At 39.5% G+C, this 22,027-nt stretch overlaps 1 protein-coding gene across 1 annotated transcript in view; it reads left to right on the plus strand.

The window, feature by feature from the left end:
• nt5dc3 (5'-nucleotidase domain containing 3) overlaps positions 1-22,027 on the plus strand; it is a 39,454-nt gene that overhangs the window by 15,020 nt on the left and 2,407 nt on the right. Inside the window, exons 9-13 of the mRNA XM_061894256.1 lie at positions 4,390-4,491; positions 4,582-4,663; positions 4,738-4,824; positions 14,956-15,096; positions 15,163-15,227. Coding sequence (XP_061750240.1) covers positions 4,390-4,491; positions 4,582-4,663; positions 4,738-4,824; positions 14,956-15,096; positions 15,163-15,227 — 477 coding nt within the window. The remainder of the gene's footprint in view (positions 1-4,389; positions 4,492-4,581; positions 4,664-4,737; positions 4,825-14,955; positions 15,097-15,162; positions 15,228-22,027) is intronic.

Below are 22,027 nucleotides of genomic sequence, written 5' to 3' on the forward strand. Positions count from 1 at the left end.
GCTGGACGTGTGCAAAGATCAATATGCATATCTGCCTAAGCACAGTACAACAACGGCTCTAGTCAGGGCAATGCACACCTGGCTTACCGAAACCGACTCCAAACCAACGATGGTGAGAGTACTGTTGGCAGATATGTTAAGCTTTTGATGTAATTGACCATGGCATCTTGATGCAAAACATATTGGACTTAGGACTGTGCCCATATCTGACAGCCTGGCTCCATAGTTACATCTCAGGAAGGAGACAGAGAGTGGTGGCAAATGGAGTTCATAGCCCCTGGATTGAAGTTACATCTGGGGTACCACAAGAGGGTGTTGTCTCCCCATATGTCTTCCTCCTTTACATGGCTACCCGGAATGCTGTGTTTGAGGACACCTTTGATGTGGGGTATGCAGACGACATCGGGCTATCGAGAGCGATCCCTATATCCAGCATCATGTCAGACACAACCATGTGCCAGGCGGCACAAAGGCTGGACGAATGGGCAGCAAATAAAAAAATGATACTTAACGGGAAGAAGTCAGTAGAACTCCGAATATGTTTTGCCCGTAATCCACCACAACCTCCTGCACTGATGTTGGGGGGACAGGAGGTCCCTGTCGTGGAAACAACAAAGTACCTGGGTTACCACCTCGACCAAAACCTCACTGGAGATGTGCACATCGAGAAAGCAATAAAAACCGCCTCCAAGCGGCTGCACTACCTCACAGTCATGGCGAGACATGGACTACCTGCCGACGACCTTGTTACCATCTACACCACTCTCATCAGGCCGTGTCTGGAATATAGCTCAGTGCTCTTAGTGGGCTGCTCCAAAAAACAACAGGCAGAGCTAGAGCGAGTCCAGAAACGTGCCTGTAAAATCATTACAAGGAGAGCTGGAAACATCTCACAACCCCTACCATCACTCCAGACCAGGAGAGAGGAGGCTGCAGTGAAGCTGGTCAGGGATATGCATGATGAGCAACATCCTTTGCATGACCTGCTACCTCCAACACGAGGCAGCTGCACTGCCAGGACATTGAGGAACCAACATAAGCTGGCTGAACCCGAGCCCAGAACAAAGACAAAGAGACTTAAAAACTCTACCCTGCACGCTGCAATTAAGCTGTATAATGACACTAATTAAATAAGTAATATAGTTATATACCAGAATGCTAACAGTTTCCATGCTGCTGCTGCCCCGAGGATGTTCAAAATTTTTAAAATACTGTTTGTTCTTTTAATTTTTTATTGTTGTTTGTTTGATATCTATTGTAAAGTTCAGCTGTTTTTTCAGTGGGGCCTTGGCTCCACTGCAAGCATGAATAAAGTCAAGTCAAGTCTTGTTGCTGAGATTTTATGACCTACAGTATATTAAGTTAAACATGCTTAAAACTAGAATATCAACTGATGCAAAGTTGTGTCATTAACACTCACAAGTATAAAACTATTTTTTTAAAGTAATCATTTCTTACGTCAAGCATGGCAAAAAAAAAATCATGATGCCGACCGCATATCATTATGTTACGATAATGGCACTAGCATTTACTTAATTTAAGAATATTTTTTAACATATTGACCAAAAAGGTCTCTTTTTTTCTACCAAGAAAAGTGCACTTGTTATTAGTGAGAATATACTTATTTTAAGGTATTTTGGGGTTCATTGTGGTTAGCTAATTTACCTCGTTTTGGAAAGTCTTGACAAGCCAAATTTTCTTGTTCTATTTGCAGATATTTTTGCTTAGTTCAAGTAAAATACCCCTCATTTTTGTATTTTCTTTTTTGTTTTTGAACACTGACTATTTGCAATGTACTGCCGTAGCTATTAAAATGGATCATTTTGTCGTTGGCGGTAACTTATAAAAACTGCAGATTACAAGCTGGACGTAGTGAAATATGCAGCAGAAAACGACAAGAGGAAGCAGCGCATACCTTTGGCAGAGTACACAGTTAACTATTTATTTATTTACATATATTTATATATATTTATTTATTTTATATACTGTATATATTTACATATTATTTATTTAAATATATATGCACGTTTATTGCTTTTTTTTTTATTATCCTGCACTACCGTGAGCTTATGCAACGAAATTTCGTTCTTATCTGTGCTGTAAAGTTAAAATTTGAATGACAATAAAAAGGAAGGCCAAAAAAAAAGTCTAGTTGTTTAGAAGCGACATCAAGGAAGAAGATTTCATGGGATTTATCGATTAGGAGTGACAGATTGTTTGGTAAAGGTATAGCATGTTCTATTTGTTATAGTTATTTGAATGACTCTTACCATATGTTACGTTAACATACCAGGCACCTTCTCAGTTGGTTATTTATGCCTCATATAACGTACACTTATTCAGCCTGTTGTTCACTATTCTTTATTTATTTTAAATTGCCTTTCAAATGTCTATTCTTAGTGTCGGATTTTATCAAATAAATTTCCCCCCAAAATGCGACTTATACTCCAGTGCGACGTATATATGTTTCTTTGCTTCTTTTTTATGCATTTTCGGCCGGTGCGACGTATTATCCGGAGCGATTTATAATCCGAAAAATACGGTAATCACAGCAGTATGATTATTCTATGTGTCTACATTAAAACATGCTTATTCATACTGCATTAATATATGCTACTTTTAAACTTTCATGCAGAGAAGTTAATCACAACTACGTCAATTGGCCAAACCTGTATTTATTAAACAGTTATCTATTAATTACATTACTATTAACAATCATCTATAATCAATAAAGTACTGTCGTAGTCGAAAAGTTTCACCTTTTTCTCTATCTTCTTGTTATGGGACAGTCATCCTCCACTGTTGCCATTTCTAATATAAAGTCGTGTGAAATTCTTACTTATATCTGTCAGTAAACTCACCATGAAAGCCCTAAAACATACCCGTGTAGTGACACTGTTTTTAAACACGGTTTTAAACACTTTTTGGGTGGGCTTTTCAACAGAGTTGTTAGAGTGACAGACTCGTCATGCACATACTGTCAGCAACATGTGTCCATATACTGTGGGGCAAAAATGTATTTAGTCAGCCACCGATTGTGAAAGTTCTCCCACTTAAAATGATGACGGAGGTCTGTAATTTTCATCATAGGTACACTTCCACTGTGAGAGACAGACTGTGAAAAAAATCCAGGAATTCACATTGTAAGAATTAAAAAAATATATATTTGTAAATTATGGTGGAAAATAAGTATTTGGTCACTTTAAACAAGTAAGATCTCTGGCTCTCACAGACCTGTAACTTCTTCTTTAAGAAGCTCTTCTGTCCTCCACTCGTTACCTGTATTAATGGAACCTGTTTGAACTCGTTATTTGTATAAAAGACACCTGTCCACAGCCTCAAAAAGTCAGACTCCAAACTCTACTATGGCCAAGACCAAAGAGCTGTCGAAGGACACAAGGAAAAGAATTGTAGACCTGCACCAGACTGGGAAGAGTGAATCTACAATAGGCAAGCAGCTTGGTGTGAAAAAATCAACTGTGGGAGCAATTATCAGAAAATGGAAGACATACAAAACCACTGATAATCTCCCTCGATCTGGGGCTCCACGCAAGATCTCATCCCGTGAGGTTGAAATGATTATGAGAACGGTGAGCACAAATCCCAGAACCACATGGGGGGACCTGGTGAATGACCTGCAGAGAGCTGGGACAAAAGTAACAAAGGTTACCATCAGTAACACACTACGCCGACATGGAATCAAATCCTGGAGTGCCAGACGTGTCCCCTTGCTTAAGCCAGTGCATGTCCAGGCACGTCTGAAGTTTGCCAGAGAGCACATGGGAGAATGTCATGTGGTCAAATGAAACCAAAATAGAACTTTTTGGTATAAACTCAACTGGTCGTGTTTGGAGGAAGAAGAATACGGAGTTGCATCCCAAGAATACCATACCTACTGTGAAGCATGGGGGTGGAAACATCATGCTTTGGGGCTGTTTTTCTGCTAAGGGGACAGGACGATTGATCCGTGTTAAGGAAAGAATGAATGGGGCCATGTATCGTGAGATTTTGAGCCAAAACCTCCTTCCATCAGTGAGAGCTTTGAATGGTTGACCAAATACTTATTTTCCACCATAATTTACAAATGCATTCTTTAAAATTCCTACAATGTGAATTCCTGGATTTTTTTTCACATTCTGTCCCTCACAGTTGAAGTCTACCTATGATGAAAATTACAGACCTCTGTCATCATTTTAAGTGGGAGCACTTGCACAATCGGTGGCTGACTAAATACTTTTTTGCAACATTGTAACTGCATGCCAATTTTGAGTCTCTTTATACTACAAGTCCCACAATATTGATCTCCTCCCCGTACACTTGCATGTCCCATCGTGATGAACCATGAAATGTATAATGCAGCCATAAAAAGTAACAAGTTGTCCTCCTCAGGGACCGAGGGATGAACTACATCGTAGGGAGGGACTGGAGGGACCTGTTTGATGTAGTTATAGTTCAGGCTGACAAACCCAGCTTCTTCAATGACAGGAGAAAGTAAGTGTGTCTCTGTGTGTAGACGCCCTGGCCCAAATTTGGAGTCTTTCATTACTAAAAGTGAGTAATGACTCTTTCTGTGCGTCGCAGGCCTTTCAGGCGGGTGACCGACAAAGGTGCTCTGCTGTGGGACCGAATACACAAGTTGGAAAAAGGGCAGATATACAAACAGGTGCTGGTGGAGGAAGCAGGTGACAAAGGACAACAGAATGGGTCATTGACATAAAGTGTTTGTCATCACCAAAGGGAAACCTGTATGAGTTCCTGAGACTGACCGAATGGAGTGGCTCCAAAGTGCTATACTTTGGCGATCATATCTACAGCGACTTGGCAGTAAGCAGCACTCAAACACACTTTGCAACACTTTTTAGAACCGTGCGTGATTTTCCTTAATGTAGTAACTTATAGCATTGAGAAGACGCCAGAACACATACTGAATATGCCCAGGCATATACAGGTCAAGGCAAGTGTTGTCGTAAATGAGGGCTCAAATTTTAGGGAGGCAAGTTAAAAGGGCAGCAAGACGAACACTATTTTCTTTTGAGGCAGGGGCTCCAAAGCATGCATATATATATATATATATATATATATATATATATATATATATATATTAGGGCTGTGGATCTTTGGGTGTCCCACGATTCGATTCAATATCGCTTCTTGGAGTCACGATTCGATAATATAACGTTTTTTTTCGATTCGATTCAAAAACGATATTTTTCCGATTCAAAACGATTCTGTATTCATTCAATACACAGGATTTCAGCAGGATCTACCCCAGTCTGCTGACATGCTAGCAGAGTAGTAGATTTTTTTTTTTAAAAGCTTTTATAATTGTAAGGAACAATGTTTTATCAACTGATTGCAACAATGTACATTTGTTTTAACTATTAAACGAACCAAAAATATGACTTATTTTATATTCCTGCAAATATTGAACAGTGTGTTGTCAAGTTTATGAGATGCGATGCAAGTGTAAGCCACTGTGACACTTTTTTTTAATTTTCATAAATGTCTAATGATAATGTCAATGAGGGATTTTTAATCACTGCTATGCTGAAATTATAACTAATATTGATACTGTTGTCTATAATATTCATTTTTGTTTCACTACTTTTGGTTTGTTCTGTGTCGTGTTTGTGTCTTCTCAATTGCTCTGTTTATTGCAATTCTGAGTCTTGCTGGGTCAGGTTTGGTTTTGGAATAGGATTGCAGTGTTATGATATTGCTGTGTAGTGGTTTGTAGGATTGATAAAAAAAAATAAAATAAAAAAAAATCGATTTAAAAAAAAAAAGAGAATCGATTCTGAATCGCACAACATAAACTATTCGATTCGTATTCGAATCGAGTTTTTCCCACACCCCTAATATATATATATACATTCATATATGTGTGTATATATATATATGTGTGTATATATATACACATATTTTACATAGATAGAGGGAGGTATTTTTTATTATTGATTATTATTATTTACTGGTCTGAAAAGGGGGTCAATATAAAGGCTACAATATACAAATGAGTTTTAAGATTGGACTTAAAGGCTTCTACTGAGGTAGCATCTCTAACTGTTACCGGGAGGGCATTCCATAGTACTGGAGCCCCAATAGAAAACGCTCTATAGCCCGCAGACTTTTTTTGGGCTCTGGGAATCACTAGGGTTGGGTATCGTTTGAATTCGAACGATTCTAATTCCGATTCTTTGTTTCGATTCCGATTCCTGACGATTCCGATTCTTTCTTTAAAAAAAAAAAAAAAAAAAATGCAGGGTCAAAGAAAAGTTTTGGATATTTTAAATGAGCTCGCTGACCTACAGTCTTTCTGAATTAAATAGTCTGACATTTTCCATCAATTTTAATTCTATTAACTTTTTATGAACTTTAATTTAAATTCCTCACAGGGCTCTTTTCAACTAGAATATAAATATCAAATCTATGAACTTGAATATAAATGTTATAAATACATTTTCACAGGGGTACACTGTCATCAAGAGAGCTTTATTTTTGAAAACCTCATGAAAACACATTTACACACAAGCGTATGATGCTGCAGAAAACCTCATGAAAACACATTTACACACACAAGTGTATGATGCTGCAGGTACTTAAACATGTTACCGTGCTCCCACTGATGGGCTAACCTGGTGCAGAAAAGCAAATAAACAATAAGAAACAACTTGCAAAACCCAGTCCTGATTAGCAGCAGGTACAGTATAAAATCAGAGACAGTTCTTGTTTAGGAAAATGACCATATCCGCTTTCTCAGGCAGGATGCGTGAGCGTTCTGGACAGATAGTGTCTCCTGTCGAAGACGGGACACGCATTTATTTGTACTCCATGAACTCGGAAGTGCTTCATCATGTTCGACGTGTACCCTCTTAAGCACGACACAGTCCTGTCGCACGTGTTACATTTCGCCGATATTTTTTTTTTTTTTTAGTAAAATAAAGTACACTTTCGACCGTCGACGCCCGCTATCCATGCTTGACTGACTCGCTCGCCTACATAGGCGGTGGGCGCTTCTTCGTTGGTGTTCAGCGGCTTCTTCTTACGGGTCGGCGGACTTATTATTTTTTTCCGGTCGGCGGACTGGGTATCGAAACTAGGAATCGAAATTTAAACTTTTGAACAATTCCGGGAGAATCGGAAAGTTAGTCCCAGTTAATTGATACTCGATACCCAACTCTAGGAATCACTAACAAGCCGGAGTTTTTTGAACGCAGATTTCTTGCCAGGACATGTGGTGCAATTCAATCGGCAAGATCGGATGGAGCTAGACCGTGTGTAGTATTTTATACATAAGTAGTAAAACCTTAAAGTCACATCTTTGGAGTTGGCAGAGTTGTTTTGAAGCGATATCGAAGAAGAAGATTTCATGGGATTTATCGATTAGGAGTGACAGATTGTTTGTTTGGTAAAGGTATAGCATGTTCTATATGTTATAGTTATTGGAATGACTCTTACCATAATATGTTACGTTAACATACCAGGCACCTTCTCAGTTGGTTATTTATGCCTCATATAACGTACACTTATTCAGCCTGTTGTTCACTATTCTTTATTCATTTTAAATTGCCTTTCAAATGTCTATTCATGGTGTTGGGTTTTATCAAATAAATTTCCCCCAAAAATGCGACTTATACTCCAGTGCGACTTATATATGTTTTTTCCTTCTTTATTATGCATTTTCGGCCGGTGTGACGTATACTCCGGAGCGATTTATAATCCGAAAAATACGATAATCCTGTTTAGATTTCAGTTTTTGCAGTGTATAGGCATCATATGATCAAACTTTCTTGTTCTTGTTCTCATTCACAACACAACCGAAGTTCCCAACTCCATTGATAATGCAAGAAATTCCACTTATCAACCCTGTTTAGGCACAACTGTGAAGTGAAAACCATACCAGGTGATAACCGCGGCATACATGCGCAATATCTGCGGATTGTCATGACATCTGCTGTAGTCTCGACCTCCTATTTGTTATTTTGCAACATTATTTCATAAGCGAATACCTCGTGGAGTGTTATTAGAGAGAATAGGAACACCAGCAAAGTCGTGTTGAATTGGTTTGGACGTCAGCTACTTTTAACGAGCGTAACCCTGGAATATATACAGTGTGCACATGTCATTTACCGCCGCTTTAATGACAATCCCCAGGCTTATAAGAAGCAAATCTGTACACACGCGCATTTTACAGCCATTATTGTCATTGCCGTGTATTTAAATCTTCAGCCTGGCAAGTGGCCAGCAGCCATCTTTTGAGCCTAAAGTGGCCATCATTACAACAACGTCATTAATATGCGAACCGGCGTCTTGATCAGCGGTAAGTGATGTTAATGCAAAGGCAAAGTTATCATCTCTGGCACGACGCCTCGCCTGGTGGCCGGCAGCCAGCTGTCAGACCTGTCGTCTGGTTTATTTATTAGCAAGACAGACCATCGTGGGCGTCTGGTTGAGTGCTACAGTGGGGCAGAAGTTGCACCGATTGTGCAAGTTCTCCCACTTAAAATGATGACAGACGTCTGTGATTTTCATCATAGGTACACTTCAACTGTGAGAGACAGAATGTGAAAAAAAAAATCCAGGAAATCACATTGTAGGAATTTTAAAGAGTTTTATTGTAAATTATGGTGGAAAATAAGTATTTGGTCAACCATTCAAAGCTCTCACTGATGGAAGGAGGTTTTGGCTCAAAATCTCACGATACATGGCCTCATTCATTCTTTCCTTAACACGGATCAATCGTCCTGTCCCCTTAGCAGAAAAACAGCCCCAAAGCATGATGTTTCCACCCCCATGTTTCACAGTAGGTATGGTGTTCTCGGGATGCAACTCAGTATCCTTCTTCCTCCAAACACGACGAGTTGAGTTTATACCAAAAAGTTCTATTTTGGTTTCATCTGACCACATGACATTCTCCCAATCCTCTGCTGTATCATCCATGTATCCATTTTGGTATAAACTCAACTCGTCGTGTTTGGAGGAAGAAGAATACTGAGTTGCATCCCAAGAACACCATACCTACTGTGAAGCATGGGGGTGGAAACATCATGCTTTGGGGCTGTTTTTCTGCTAAGGGGACAGGACGATTGATCCGTGTTAAGGAAAGAATGAATGGGGCCATGTATCGTGAGATTTTGAGCCAAAACCTCCTTTCATCAGTGAGAGCTTTGAATGGTTGACCAAATACTTATTTTCCACCATAATTTACAAATAAAGTCTTTAGAATTCCTGAATTTTTTTTTCACATTCTGTCTCTCACAGTTGAAGTGTACCTATGATGAAAATTACAGACCTCTGTCATTATTTTAAAAGGGAGAACTTGCACAATCGGTGACTGACTAAATACTTTTTTGCCCCACATGTTTTTTTTATTTATTTATTTTTTTTACACGGAATGCACAGTCGCGGAGGTCATTACTGTAAGTTCCTTCACCAACTTCCCAGAGTAATGCAAAAAAAAAAATATCCCAGTCCAACCTGTTTTTGTTGCAGAGATTTATCAGTCGGTTTTTTTTCACCTTTGAACCATGCTGGGATTCTAACTACAGAGTGAATGGGTTGTACTTGTATAGCGCTTTTCTATCTTTTTAAGGAACTCAAAGCGCTTTGACGCTATTTCCACATTCACCCATTCACACATTGATGGCGGGAGCTGCCATGCAAGGCGCTAACCAGGACCCATCAGGAGCGAGGGTGAAGTGTCTTGCTCAAGGACACAACGGACGTGGCTAGGATGGTAGAAGGTGGGGATTGAACCAGCAACCCTCGGATTTCTGGCAGGGCCACTCTCCCAACTTCACCACGCCGTCCCTCGAATTTAACATCGGCAGAAGGCGCGACCGCCCTAAAAAAAATGGACCAGCCGTCTGCGGCAACAACATGTCGTGACCGCCCTTGACTTTTTACTTGTTAATGGACGAGGACGGCAACAGTAAACGGTATTATGATAATTTGCGATAAAATTCCAGACGGTTAGTAATACCGTCTAATTTTTTAATTACCGAAAAACTGTCATTTATTAATGTATTTTCATCAACACGAAGTCAGGCGTTTGGCTTGATAGTCATGGCGGACTAACGACACAGACTTTGCTCGGGAGATTTCCCCTCGGAGTAAACGGAGCCAAGCGCTTGGTTAAACGTTATTTTCCCTCGTGCGTTTAAGAGCACACTGCTGTTTTTAGATGGAGACACGTGTGGACAATATTGGAGACACTTGTCACCACACAATTTTTTTATTTTTTTATTTTTTGTCCTGTCCAGCTTCTCAGGCAAATCATATAGTTGATGTAGATGCCCATATCGGACAAAAGAGAAGTGTAGGATACTTCTCTTGTTGCCTTATTTGAATTTAACTCAATTAAATGTATTTATATCATCATTTGGTGCAGCCGGGCTGGAGCAGGAGGGGATAGAAAGAGAAAAAAAGGAAGGCAGAGGGGGGAATTGTGGGGATAAGAGGGGGATTAGACAGAGAGACAAAAACAACAACAGCAAACACAACAATAATAACAACAACAATAGAACAACACCAGCACATACGATATGTACAAATATGATCGTAAAAGTGATAGCAAAGAAGCAGTCAGTGTCCCTACACTAAAAGTATACAGAGCAGAATATTTAGGGACGGAATGTCCCTTTGGGACAGAGGACCCTGTTGAATTTCTAAGGTTTTATTATTGTTCTTTATTATACCGCCGCATCTTTGAGCTTTAATTTGACCCCCTTAACATGCTTCAAAACTCACCAAATTTGACACACATCAGGACTGGCGAACATTGCGATCTAATCAAAAAAAAAAACAACCCAAAACTCAAAATTGTGCTCTAGCGCCCCTTAGGAAACAACACAGACAAAACTGCTTGTAACTTCCGTTAGGAATGTCGTAGAGACATGAAAAAAAACTTCTTTGTAGGTCTGACTCGGACCTACATTTCATACACTTACATTTTTCAGCAAAAATCAACAAGAAGTTGGCAAAAATCCCTTCAAAACAAAAGTTTCCTAAAAAAATTCATTTTTGCCCCTCTGAGCTGTAATTTAACCCCCTTAGAATGCTTCAAAACTCACCAAACTCGACACACACATCAGGACTGGCGAACATTGCGATCTAATCAAAAAACTAAAACCCAAAACTCAAAATTGCGCTCTAGCGCCCCTTAGGAAGAAAACAGACAAAACTGTCGTAGAAACATGAAACAAAAAACACTACTTAGGTCTCAGTTAGACCTGTATTTCATACACTCTTACCTCCCAGCTAAAATCAACAGGAAGTTTGCAATTCCCCCTTCAATATAAAAGTTGGCTACAAATGTCTTGCTTTTTTTCTAACATTATCTCCTCTGTCTGTTTGTCGCTTCGGCTTCAAATAAGCAAGAGAAGAGATATTGAACCCTTCTGATTAAAGTTGATGAAATAGTTTTAATCACTGCTACGGTTTTGATTTTATCAGCCTTCAAAGAACCGCTGTGCTGGAAAACCATTTCAAAGAGGGCCGCAGTGCGCAGACACAGTAAGGGAGAGTTTTTTTTTCTTTTTTCCCCCTACTGTCTGCTGCTGTTGCGCACGCACCAACATACACGGGGGAGGGGCTGTGATCGTCTATACCAAGATGGCTGCCAGGTGCCGTAGTTATGCCAATATTTATTTTAAAGTTGTCGTTTGCCTGGATATCGTAAAAACAACCGTCAAACATTCTTTATTTTGGACACTTACATATGGTGCCTGACTGTTGTGGCGTTTTAAGGCCATATGCACTTTTTATGCTACGTTTAAGACAATGAATGGTCCAGTTTTGATTTTATTAGCCTTCAAAGAACCGTTGCGCTGAAAAACATTCCTAAGATGGCTGCTGTGCGCTCACACAGAGAGCTAGACAATTTTTTACGTTTTTTTTTTTCCTACCGCTCCCAGTATGTAATCTTATAAATGGCATAAACGCGCCAGTGACACAATATTTTAATAATATTAACATCAGTTGTGCTTCGCTCTCGTGTGAAATATTTGTTAAGATGGCTGCCGGCTAGCTAACGCTTACCCAGGCTTGGGTCGCGGGGGCAGCAGCCAAAGCGGTCCCGTCCATCGCTGCTTGCAGCTTTAATTATTATTATTATTTTGTTTTTCGTCCCTTTCTCTGTCTTTCCAGCTTTTGTCAGTCTCTGGCCTTGTACGGGTGTGTGTGTGTGTGTGAATGTGTCTGTTTCTGTTGTCTTACTTGTTGTAGGTTTGTGCCGTATGTCCCTTGTTAGTTTGACCTGAGTGGGGTGGGTGGTTTGGGTTTTGAGGGAAAGAGTGTGAAGAATTTAGTGACATTAAAATTGTATTGTTTCGACTTGCACTTTTTTCTGTGTATTTGAAAATGTCAATAAAAAGAGTCGGATTAAAAGTACACAGAGAAGGAGAAAACTCTTTAATGTTTTGCAGCAGGCGATGTGTCTGTAACGTTGTCACAACTTGCTTAGAAAGTTTTTCCTTTGTGGACTGGGATGCTCACTTGTCCTTTATTTAACTGTAAACTGTGTCAGTGTTCAAATAACATCAATACGAGCTCAAATGTTTTTTCATCCCACCGCACTGAACGCAGGCTGTGAAGATTGTGTATTCGATGTGCGAGATGTCACTCCGCTTTATTTTTGTTGGCCAAACTGTCGTACTGAACCAAGACAAGAACAAAGCTTGTTTATTTAGACTTCATCCTCATTAGCCAAACTGCTTTTTGTGTTTTTTTATCATCAAAAAGTAAACCCCATGTTTTAATGCATTTTTTTTCCATGTCCAAAAGGTATTACTTCATGTGACATATCATTTTGTTAATGTGTAATTGTTTATAGTAAGAGACTTAGACTGAGACTTCCTTTTATTGTCATTCAAATTTGAACTTTACAGTACAGATAACAATATATAAGAATATATTGCACTTTTGCATCCACGTTTAAGGATGTATGTTATATTGTCTTTATATTCCAGCCAGTTAATCCGTTTTTAGGGGGATTTGAGGGGATTAGTATGATGCCTATAATACATATTTCTGCTCAAACTCTTAATGGATCCGTCCCGATACAGCATCTACATCTACGTATAAATGTACATAACTTAAAAAATTGTAAAAAGAAAAAATGACTTCCCTCTTATCAAAATGTAAAAATAAAGATAAAGGCATCATGAAATGACAAAAAGATGACAAGTTTATATTAATAATGAAAAAAAAAAGTTATATATATATATATATAGGTATATAAAAAAGTTATATATATATGTATATATGTATTTATATATATGTATATATATATATATATATATATATAACTTTTAATTATTAAAATAAACTTCATGATGCCTTTATCTCTATTTTTACATTTTGATAGTAATAAGTCTATTTTTTAACAATTTGATATATGTGTATATATATATATATATATATATATATATATATATATACATATATATATGTATGGTGTACCCCGCCTTCCGCCCAATTGTAGCTGAGATAGGCACCAGCGCCCCCCTCGATCCCAAAGGGAATAAGCGGTAGAAAAATGGATGGATATATAAAAAGCATTTTTTTTCATTAATACAAACTTGTCAGCTTTTTGTCATTTCATCATGTCTTTATCTCTATATTTACATTTTGATAGAGGGAAGTAATTTTTTTAACAATGTTTTAAGTTATGTACATCTATATGTACATGTACATGATGATATATGCATATATATATACATTATGTCTGTGTGTGTGTATATATACTTTTATATGTATATATGTATGTATATATATATGTTTATGTATGTATATATATATATATATATATATGTATATATATAATAAATTATAATATATATAAACAATCCACTTTATTTGTATGGCACATTTAAACAACATAAATGTTTCCAAAGTGCTGCACAACAATATTATAAACAATATTCAATTATTATCCTTACATTCAGACATATCCTTATGACTGAATAAAAAATAAAACCAATATAAACACAAAATAAAAATAAATATGATTTAAAAACGATTTTAAAGGGTAAAAGCAATTAAAACAATACCGTATTTTTCGGAGTATAAGTCGCTCCGGAGTATAAGTCACACCTACCAAAAATGCATAATAAAGAAGGAAAAAAACATATACGGTATAAGTCACATTTTTGGGGGAAATTTTTTTGATAAAACCCAACACTAAAAATAGACATTTGAAAGGCAATTTAAAATAAATAAAGAATAGTGTACATTATATGACTCATAAATAACCAACTGAGAAGGTGCCTGCTATGTTAACGTAACATATTATGGTAAGAGTCATGCAAATAACTATAACATATAGAACATGCTATACGTTTATCAAACAATCTGTCACTCCTAATCGATAAATCCCATGAAATCTTATACGTCTAGTCTCTTACGTGAATGAGCTAAATAATATTATTTGATATTAAATGGAAATATGTTAATAATTTCACACATAGGTCGCTCCTGAGTATAAGTCGCACCCCCGGCCAAACTATGAAAAAAACTGTGACTTATAGTCTGAAAAATACGGTATATAGAAATCCAAATAAATTAAAAAAACACAGAGAGAAATCAATGAAAAATATAGGACGACAGCATATCATAGCAATCCCCAGACACGTGCAGATAAGCCCCCTGGTGACAATAAACAAAACTGACTGTAGCGGAAAAAGTGTTTATGTAAATCAAAGTCGCAACATTTACATAACTAACGGTTTTGCTTCTCCATCGCTCTCTTATTGGTCAGTGGTGGGAGCAAGAATGTAAACAAGAAGATTTGCTGTGGGAGTTGTGAGTGAAACAGCGCTAATAAACATGCGCATTTATTTATGATGTGCTTGGCAATAGTGTGGACAACAAAGCGAGCTACAATACAGTGCATATACATCGTTCTCCTCTTAGTACCGATAGACCCATAATACAACCATTCTCGTTCTTCATCAGGATTTGACCCTGAGGCACGGCTGGAGGACAGGCGCCATCATCCCCGAGCTGAGGAAGGAGATCAAGATCATCAACACGGAGCAGTACGCGCACATGATAAGCTGGATGCAGGCGCTGACCGGCCTCATCGAGCAGATGCAGGTCAGCGGGCGCGCCTCGGAAAGCGTTCGGGGCTGACTTTGACCACATTGTCATGCCAACACTCAGGTGCACAGAGATGATGACGCTCAAGCTGTGGTGGAGGAATGGATACGAGAGCGGGAAGCCATGAGGTAACTTTATTACGGCCTCCGTCCGCTCGGGTTGGTTTGTTTATACAATAACTTTGGAATATCAAACACAAGTAATTTGTTTTCAGTTTCAATTAGGAGAGCGTTTGAAGGCCTAGGAAGCAACCCCGGTTATTTGCTGATTAGTGTACAACACTTAAAATCAGATATTGACTTTATTTGCTATGTAAGCTAAATTACGTTGTCTAGTCCAGTGTTTTTCAACCACCGTGTCGCAGTGGTTATTTTTTTCATATACAAACCCCGTTTCCATATGAGTTGGGAAATTGTGTTAGATGTAAACATAAACGGTATACAATGATTTGCAAATCCTTTTCAACCCATATTCAGTTGAATATGCTACAAAAACAAGATATTTGATGTTCAAATTCATAAACTTTATTTTTTATTTTTTGCAAATAATAATAAACTTAGAATTTCATGGCTGCAACATGTGCCAAAGTAGTTGGTAAAGGGCATGTTCACCACTGTGTTACATCACCTTTTCTTTTAACAACACCAAATAAACGTTTGGGAACTGAGGAAACTAATTGTTGAAGCTTTAAAAGTGGAATTCTTTCCAATTCTTGTTTTATGTAGAGCTTCAGTCGTTCAACAGTCCGGGGTCTCCGCTGTCGTATTTTCGCTTCATAATGCGCCACACATTTTCGATGGTAGACGGGTCTGGACTGCAGGCAGGCCAGGAAAGTACCCGCACTCTTTTTTTTTATGAAGCCACGCTGTTGTAACACGTCCTGAATGTGGCTTGGCATTGTCTTGCTGAAATAAGCAGGGGCGTGCACAAAAAGACGGGCGCTTAGATGGCAGCATTTGTTTTTCCAAAACCTGTATGTACCTTTCAGCATTAATGGTGCCTTCACAGATGTGTAAGTTACCCATGCCTTGGGGACTAATGCACCCCCATACCATCACAGATGCTGGCTTTTGAATAGTCTGGATGGTTCGCTTCCCCTTTGGTCCGGATGACACGATGTCGAATATTTCCAAAAACAATTTTAAATGTGGACTCGTCAGATCACAGAACACTTTTCCACTTTGCATCAGTCCATCTTAGATGATCTCGGGCCCAGAGAAGCCGGCGGCGTTTCTGGATGTTGTTGATAAATGGCTATCGCTTTGGATAGTAGAGCTTTAAGTTGCACTTACAGATGTTAGCGACAAACTGTATTTAGTGACAGTGGTTTTATGAAGTGTTCCTGAGCCCATGTGGTGATAACCTTTAGAGATTGATTTCAGTTTTTGATACAGTGCCGTCTGAGGGATCGAAGGTCACGGTCATTCAATATTGGTTTCCGGCCATGCCGCTTACGTGGAGTGATTTCTCCAGATTCTCTGAAACTGTTGATGATATTATGGGCCGTAGATGTTGAAATTCTTAAATTTCTTGCAATTTCACTTTGAGAAACGTTGTTCTTAAACTGTTTGACTATTTGCTCACGCAGTTGTGGACAAAGGGGTGTACCTCACCCCATCCTTTCTTGTGAAAGACTGAGCATTTTTTGGGAAGCTGTTTTTATACCCAATCATGGCACCCACCTGTTCCCAACTAGCCTGCACACCTTGGGGAAATTTACAAATAAGTGTTTGATGAGCATTCCTCAACTTTATCAGTATTTATTGCCACCTTTCCCAACTTCTTTGTCACGTTTTGCTGACATCAAATTCTAAAGTTAATGATTATTTGCAAAAAAAAAAAAAAGGTTTATCAGTTTGAACATCAAATATGTTGTCTTTGTAGCATATTCAACTGAATATGGGTTGAAAATGATTTGCAAATCATTGTATTCCGTTTAGATTTACATCTAACACAATTTCCCAACTCATATGGAAACAGGGTTTGTACAAAGGCGCGTTTTTCAGGACTTATGCAGATCCCAAATACAGATCAGCAGGTACCAGAAGGTAAGAAAAGTTGCTTTGGTATAATATTGCAAAACAAAACCCCAGATAATGTCTTACCTTATACACACACCATAATAATACTGCTATGTTTAATGCGCCGACAGTCCTTCAAGCGGTGCGGCTTCATAGCTTACCAAAGTCTAGTAAAACATCTTGATAGATTTTTTAGCGCCGTGTGTAATGTTCTATTTTTTCAATGGGACATTTAAAATGTTGGTGTTGTTTACTTGAGAGCCTACACGTATCTCTTATGTTTGACTGCCATCTACACTTATCATTAAGTGAAGTGAATTATATTTATATAGCACTTTTTCTCTAGTGACTCAAAGCGCTTTACATAGTGAAACCCAATATCTAATTTTTACATTTAAACCAGTGTGGGTGGGCACTGGGAGCAGGTGGGTAAAGTGTCTTGCCCAAGGACACAACGGCAGTGACTAGGATGGCGGAAGCAGGAATCGAACCTGCAACTCTCTAGTTGCTGGCATGGCCGCTCTACCAACCGAGCTATTTGGTACACCATGTACCAAATAAAATAGCCTTGGGGTGGGTATGCTCAACCAACATTATTCCTTACATTAGGCGCACTGTGGATTTTTGAGGGAAAAAAAGGATTTTAAGTGCGCCTTATAGCCCGTGAAATATCGTACAAAAACACAGAAATGTCGACATTTTTGCAAATTTATTAGAAACGAAAACCTGAAATATCACAGGGTTGTAAGTATTCAGACCCTTGGCTTTGACGCTCATATTTAACTCACATGCTGTCCATTTCTTCGGATCCTCCTCGCAACGGTTCTGCTCCTTCATTGGATTCCAGCTTTGTTTGATTAAACTGATTGGACTTGATTAGGAAAGGCACACACCTGTCTATCCAAGACCCTAGAGCTCACAGTGCATGTCAACGCAAAGGAGAATCATGAGGTCGACGGAACTGCCACAAGGAGCTCAGACAGAATTGTAGCGAAGCACATTTCTGGTCCATCCATCCATCCATCTTCTTCCGCTTATCCGAGGTCGGGTTGCAAGGGCAGCAGCCTAAGCAGGGAAGCCCAGACTTCCCTCTCCCCAGCCACTTCATCCAGCTCCTCTCAGGGGATCCCGAGGCGTTCCCAGGCCAGCCGGGAGAGATAGTCTTCCAGACATTGTCCTGGGTCTTCCCCATGGCTTCTTACCGATCGGACGTGCCTTAAACTTCCTCCCTAGGAAGACGTTTAGGTGGCATCCTGACCAGATGCCCGAACCACCTCATCTGGCTCCTCAAGACATGAAAACCCACATAGAGTTTGCCCCGAAAAAAAACACATGAAGGACTCCCAGACTTCGAGAAATAAGATACTCTGGTCTGATGGTAGATTGAACTTTCTGGTGTTATTTCTCAGCGGTATTTGTGGAGAAAACCATCACCTGACCAATACAATCCCAACACTGAAACATTGTCCAATCCAATCCCTTCTTTTATACTGCACCATTAACAACAAAACTGTCTCCAGAGTGCGGCACATAAAAAATAAGCAATAAAAGTAATCCAATTACAAGCATTTAAAATGAAACAAGTTAGACAATAAACAAACAAATAATAATAATGTAATAAAATGATAAGAGACATCAATCAAATAGAATGAAACAATAGAAGACACCGAGGACCACAAGACTCACACCGATTTAAAAGCCAGAGATTCAAAGTGGGCTTTTAAAGGGGAACATTATCACAATTTCAAAAGCGTTAAAAACAATAAAAATCAGTTCCCAGTCGCTTGTTGTGTTTTTTGAGTTTTTTTTCAAAATTTTACCCGTCTCGGAATATCCCTAAATAAAGTTCTAAAGTGCCTTATTTTCACTATCTTCGAAACCACTGTCCATTTCCCTGCGACGTCACACAGTGCTGCCAATGTAAACAAACAATGGGAATACCACAGCAAGATATAGAGACATTAGCTCGGATTCAAACTCGGATTTCAGCGACTTAAGCGATTCAACAGATTACGCATGTATTGAAACAGATGGTTGGAGTATGAAAGTATTGAAGAAGAAACTGAAGCTATTGAGCAAATAGCTATTGACGCTATTCATAGCCATAGCGTGGCCGAATAGCTGCGTTAGCATCGCCGGTAAAATGTGCGGACCAAACGATCAGGACTTTCGCATCTTTTGACACTGGAGGAACTTAAATCCGTCGATTGGTAAGTGTTTTTTTCCCATTAAATGTGGGTGGAAGGAAACGTAATATAGTTGCAAATGCATCTGCAGGTTATCCATACATCTCTGTTCCATGTCTGCTTTAGCACCGCCAGTAAATAGCATGTTAGCATCGATTAGCGTAGCATGTTAGCATCGATTAGCTGGCAGTCAACATCAACAAAACTCACCTTTGTCATTTCGTTGACTTTATGGTTGCAAATGCATCTGCAGGTTATCCATACATCTCTGTGCCATGTCAGCCTTAGCATCGCCGGTCAAATGTGCAGACACTCTGGCACATTCAATGGGGGTCTGGCGGCAGACACTTTCTCATCTTCGGGCCAGTGGTGCAACTTGAATCCCTCCCTGTTAGTGTTGTTACACCCTCCGACAACACACCGACGAGGCATGATGTCTCCAAGGTTCCAAAAAATAGTCAAAAAAACGGAAAATAACAGAGCTGAGACCCGGTGTTTGTAATGTGTAGAAAATGAAAATGGCGGGTGTGTTACCTCGGCGACGTCACATTCTGACGTCATCGCCTCCAGCGCGATAAACTGAAAGGCGTTTAATTCGCCAAAATTCACCCATTTAGAGTTCGGAAATCGGTTAAAAAAATATATGGTCTTTTTTCTGCACCATCAAGGTATATATTGACGCTTACATAGGTGTGGAGATAATGTTCCCCTTTAAGACGAGACTTAAAACATTCAAAAGCGGGAGCCGTTCTGACATGAGGGGGCAGAACATTCCAAAGTTTAGGGCCAACAACAGAGAAGGCCCTGTCTGCCCTAGTCTTAAGATTTAGATTCATTGGTCACCGTGGGGAAATTCATTTTCTCTGACCGTGATTTCAAACACAAAACATTACACATCACGGACAAAAAAATAGCAAAAATACATCATTTACAGTCTTGTCAGACATGTCGGCCTCGCCTGCTGTTTAGGCCGGATAAAGCTGCAGGGATAATGCTTTGCCCTCCGGAATTTGATAGTCCTGTACCTGTTGGACGATGTATTGGTGTAGTGGTTGAGTGATATCCTGGATTACTGTGTCTGCCAGTTGAATGATGGACCGTGGTTTAGATCTGAGATGTTGGGTGTGGGTAGCCCGATGATTTTAGCTGCTGTGTTCGTAAGTGAGTTTTGTCCGGTTGGTTACAGAAAGCATAGTGAAGAACCATGCGGAACAGTACTGAAGGATAGGTTGAACAATGCTTTGGTACAGTAATAACAGGAGGTGAGGTGGAACGTATAGTCCTTTAAGTTTACGGATGGCTGACGGTTTTTGTTGACTTCTTGCTTGAGTGTCCGTGGTGTGCTGATCACAGGTGAGCTTATTGTCCAAGGTTACTCCCAGGTTGCACAAAATGTTTTAACTGTTTGTGCATTTATGGTGAGCTGGGGTTTTATTGACATTGATTTCCAGATAACTGGCTGTGCATGACTGTGTGAAATGTTTGACTGTGTTATGATAGTCCAGGATGGATTGACTGTTGGAGGGGAGTGCAAGAATGGCTGCGGAGTATTTTAAGTCGGTTGTGGTGGGTGAGTTGCTGCGGCAGTCATTGGTCATCTAGCCCCCCACAAGTTGGACAGAATTTCTAGGCGCAGATAGTCCAGGATGGATTGACTGTTGGAGAGGATTGCAAGAATGGCTGAGTATTTTAAGTCGGTTGTGGTGGGTGAGTTGCTGCGGCAGTCATTGGTCATCTAGCCTCGTTTTTAGGCCCCACGAGTTGGACAGAATTTCTAGGCGCAGATAGTCCAGGATGGATTGACTGTTGGAGGGGAGTGCAAGAATGGCTGCGGAGTATTTTAAGTCGGTTGTGGTGGGTGAGATGCTGCGGCAGTCATTGGTCATCTAACAAAAACAAACATTTTAAAATCAATTCTAAAGCGAACAGGAAGCTATTGCAGAGAATCGAGAATCGGTTAGATGTGCTAAAAAGTTGTGATGCAGAGTCCTGGACTAAGTGTGACAGTGCATTTGGACTTATTACAGCAGTCCAGACCTGTTAACCTGTTTAAATTGTTTAAAAGATAAAAAAAGGTTTAGTCACTGTTTTGTCACTGGCGTCCCACTGGGTGTGAATTCTCCCTGCCCCCACTGGGTGTGAGTTTTCCTTGCCCTTATGTGGGTTCTTCCGAGGATGTTGTAGTCGTAATGGTTTGTACAGTCCTTTGAGACATTTGTGATTTAGGGCTATATAAATAAACATTGACTGATTGATTGATTGATTAGTCTTTGATGAAAGCCGAAGGTGAAAAAAAATTGGCGTTGATTTGTTTGTCTAATTTAAAACCATGCTCTATAGCAGTGGTTTTTAACCTGGGTTCGATCGAACCCTACGGGTTCGGTGAGTCGGCCTCAGGGGTTCGGCGGAGGTCAAGACACACCCAACTCATCGTGTAAATTAAAACTTTTCCCTATCGCCGTATTATGGATACCCCCAAACAACTTTCCCTCCAATTTTCCATCTGATTCCGGGTGTGTAATTTGTTGTGAGTTCATGCACTGTGTTGGTTTTGTTCTTTGAACAAGGTCATGTTCATGCACGGTTCATTTTGTGCACCAGTAAAAAAAACAAACATACAACTTTGTCTTGATTTTGAGAAAAAAAACATTTAATTTTTCACTATAGAAGGGTTCGGTGAATGGGATTATGAGACTGGTGGGGTTCGGTACTTCTATTAAG

This window comes from Nerophis ophidion, linkage group LG03 (assembly GCF_033978795.1).
Source record: "Nerophis ophidion isolate RoL-2023_Sa linkage group LG03, RoL_Noph_v1.0, whole genome shotgun sequence".
Lineage (NCBI taxonomy): Eukaryota > Metazoa > Chordata > Actinopteri > Syngnathiformes > Syngnathidae > Nerophis > Nerophis ophidion.